The sequence below is a fragment of the Lucilia cuprina genome, chromosome 4 (genome assembly GCF_022045245.1).
Source record: "Lucilia cuprina isolate Lc7/37 chromosome 4, ASM2204524v1, whole genome shotgun sequence".
NCBI lineage: Eukaryota > Metazoa > Arthropoda > Insecta > Diptera > Calliphoridae > Lucilia > Lucilia cuprina.
Genome location: NC_060952.1, coordinates 67,540,387 through 67,541,823, shown reverse-complemented (window position 1 = coordinate 67,541,823; position 1,437 = coordinate 67,540,387). Strand labels below are relative to the sequence as shown.

General features: G+C 30.8%; 1 protein-coding gene across 3 annotated transcripts in view; it reads right to left on the bottom strand.

Annotated features, from left to right (window-relative positions):
* Positions 1-935, bottom strand: part of LOC111684065 (inositol polyphosphate-5-phosphatase A) — an 87,536-nt gene extending 86,601 nt beyond the window's left edge. The window contains exons 1-2 of one of the 3 annotated variants that reach the window (XM_046948459.1): positions 504-935; positions 204-434 (exon numbers count right to left, since the gene is read on the bottom strand). In XM_046948459.1, the coding sequence (XP_046804415.1) occupies positions 204-434; positions 504-590 (318 nt within the window). In that variant the 5' untranslated portion in view covers positions 591-935. The remainder of the gene's footprint in view (positions 1-203; positions 435-503) is intronic. The other 2 variants (XM_046948460.1, XM_046948461.1) reach the window with 2 other exon arrangements.
* Positions 936-1,437: the final 502 nt, after the last annotated feature.

Genomic DNA, 1,437 nt, shown 5'->3' with positions numbered 1-1,437 from the left:
TAAATTGTTTTTTATATTTTCAAACATTTGAATGGAAAGAGTTTTACTAAATAACTGATTGTTAATTGTTGCAATATAAAATAAAAACATTGTGAAACAATATTTTTTGGATAAATTCAATAAAGACAACTTTAATAAAAACAACGTAATTAAATATTGGCATTCAAGTCAAGATTCAAGTGTTACGTTCATAAAATAGTTACCGTAAAGTGCTCCGCGGAATTGAAATCTTCATCCATGTAGATACGAATAAATTCAAAATTTAACATTTGGGGGGCTTCGCATAAACTTTTTATGAATTCTTGAACGTATTCCATTGATTTTTCATATGTTTTCCCTCCAACTTCCTGTAAGTGTAGTGCCAAAAATTTTGGCTGTAGTTCTTCCACTTTTTTGAGAAACACTACTAACCATGGACGGAGAAGACGAAGTGGCTTTAAGGTGACAAAAAATAGAAATCATATGAATTTTATTATAGTATAAAATTATATGTGTGTACATACATCTTCAAACAAACTTCCTACGTTTGCAGTAACCAAAAGAACATCTATATCATCATCACACCCAGCTGTCGACGTTGAGGAATCCATTGCTTTAATTGTCTTAAATAATTTAAGTTTCCTTTTGTATTGTATAAAATATTGGCAATTTTTCACTAATGCATTAATTTTGCTATTCTGTTAATTTCTCAATGGATACAACATATTCCTAATGCTACCTTGTCCATTAGAATGTTGGCAGTTGAAGTAGAGGAATGTCAGTCAACAGTATCACTAAGATTGCCATTAAGTACAAATTTGGCCCATGAATGCTTATAAGCCCCCTTTAATTATTGTAATAATAGTTTAATTTAATTAGCGTAATTATTATTTAATAATTATTAAGAAAAATATGCTCGAAATGAAAACAGAATACAGACATATGAATTCGCCTTGGAAATATAGTCCAACGCAGACAAACATTAACGCCGTTGGACCTATATTTAAAATTTCAACGACGGCTACCAAGGCGAATTTACATTAGGTGTTTTTTGGAGTGGGTTTGACAAACAGCAAATATTAAAAAAACGGTTGCAAATGAACATGCAATACCAAAAGAGCAAGAGTATCGCCACAAGGTATACAGAGGTATATAGTTGTTCAGCTCCACCATAATTTCCCAAAATTTTATAAAAATAAAACAAAATATTTGCAAATTTAATGAGACGTAGATCTCTCTGTAGATATGTATTATTATTATTTTTTTACCTCGTAGAAGTAATAACGCCAAGAGCACATAGTGCTTATGTTGACGATAAATTGGTGGCAAAGAATATTTAGGTACCGGTAACGGTTTACTCGTTAGAATTTTCCAACAAAGTTGTAAATAAAGCGGAGCTTAGTAAGATTCTAACGTTGCATATGTTATCAAAACAAGTGTAAACCATAAATCGAACTT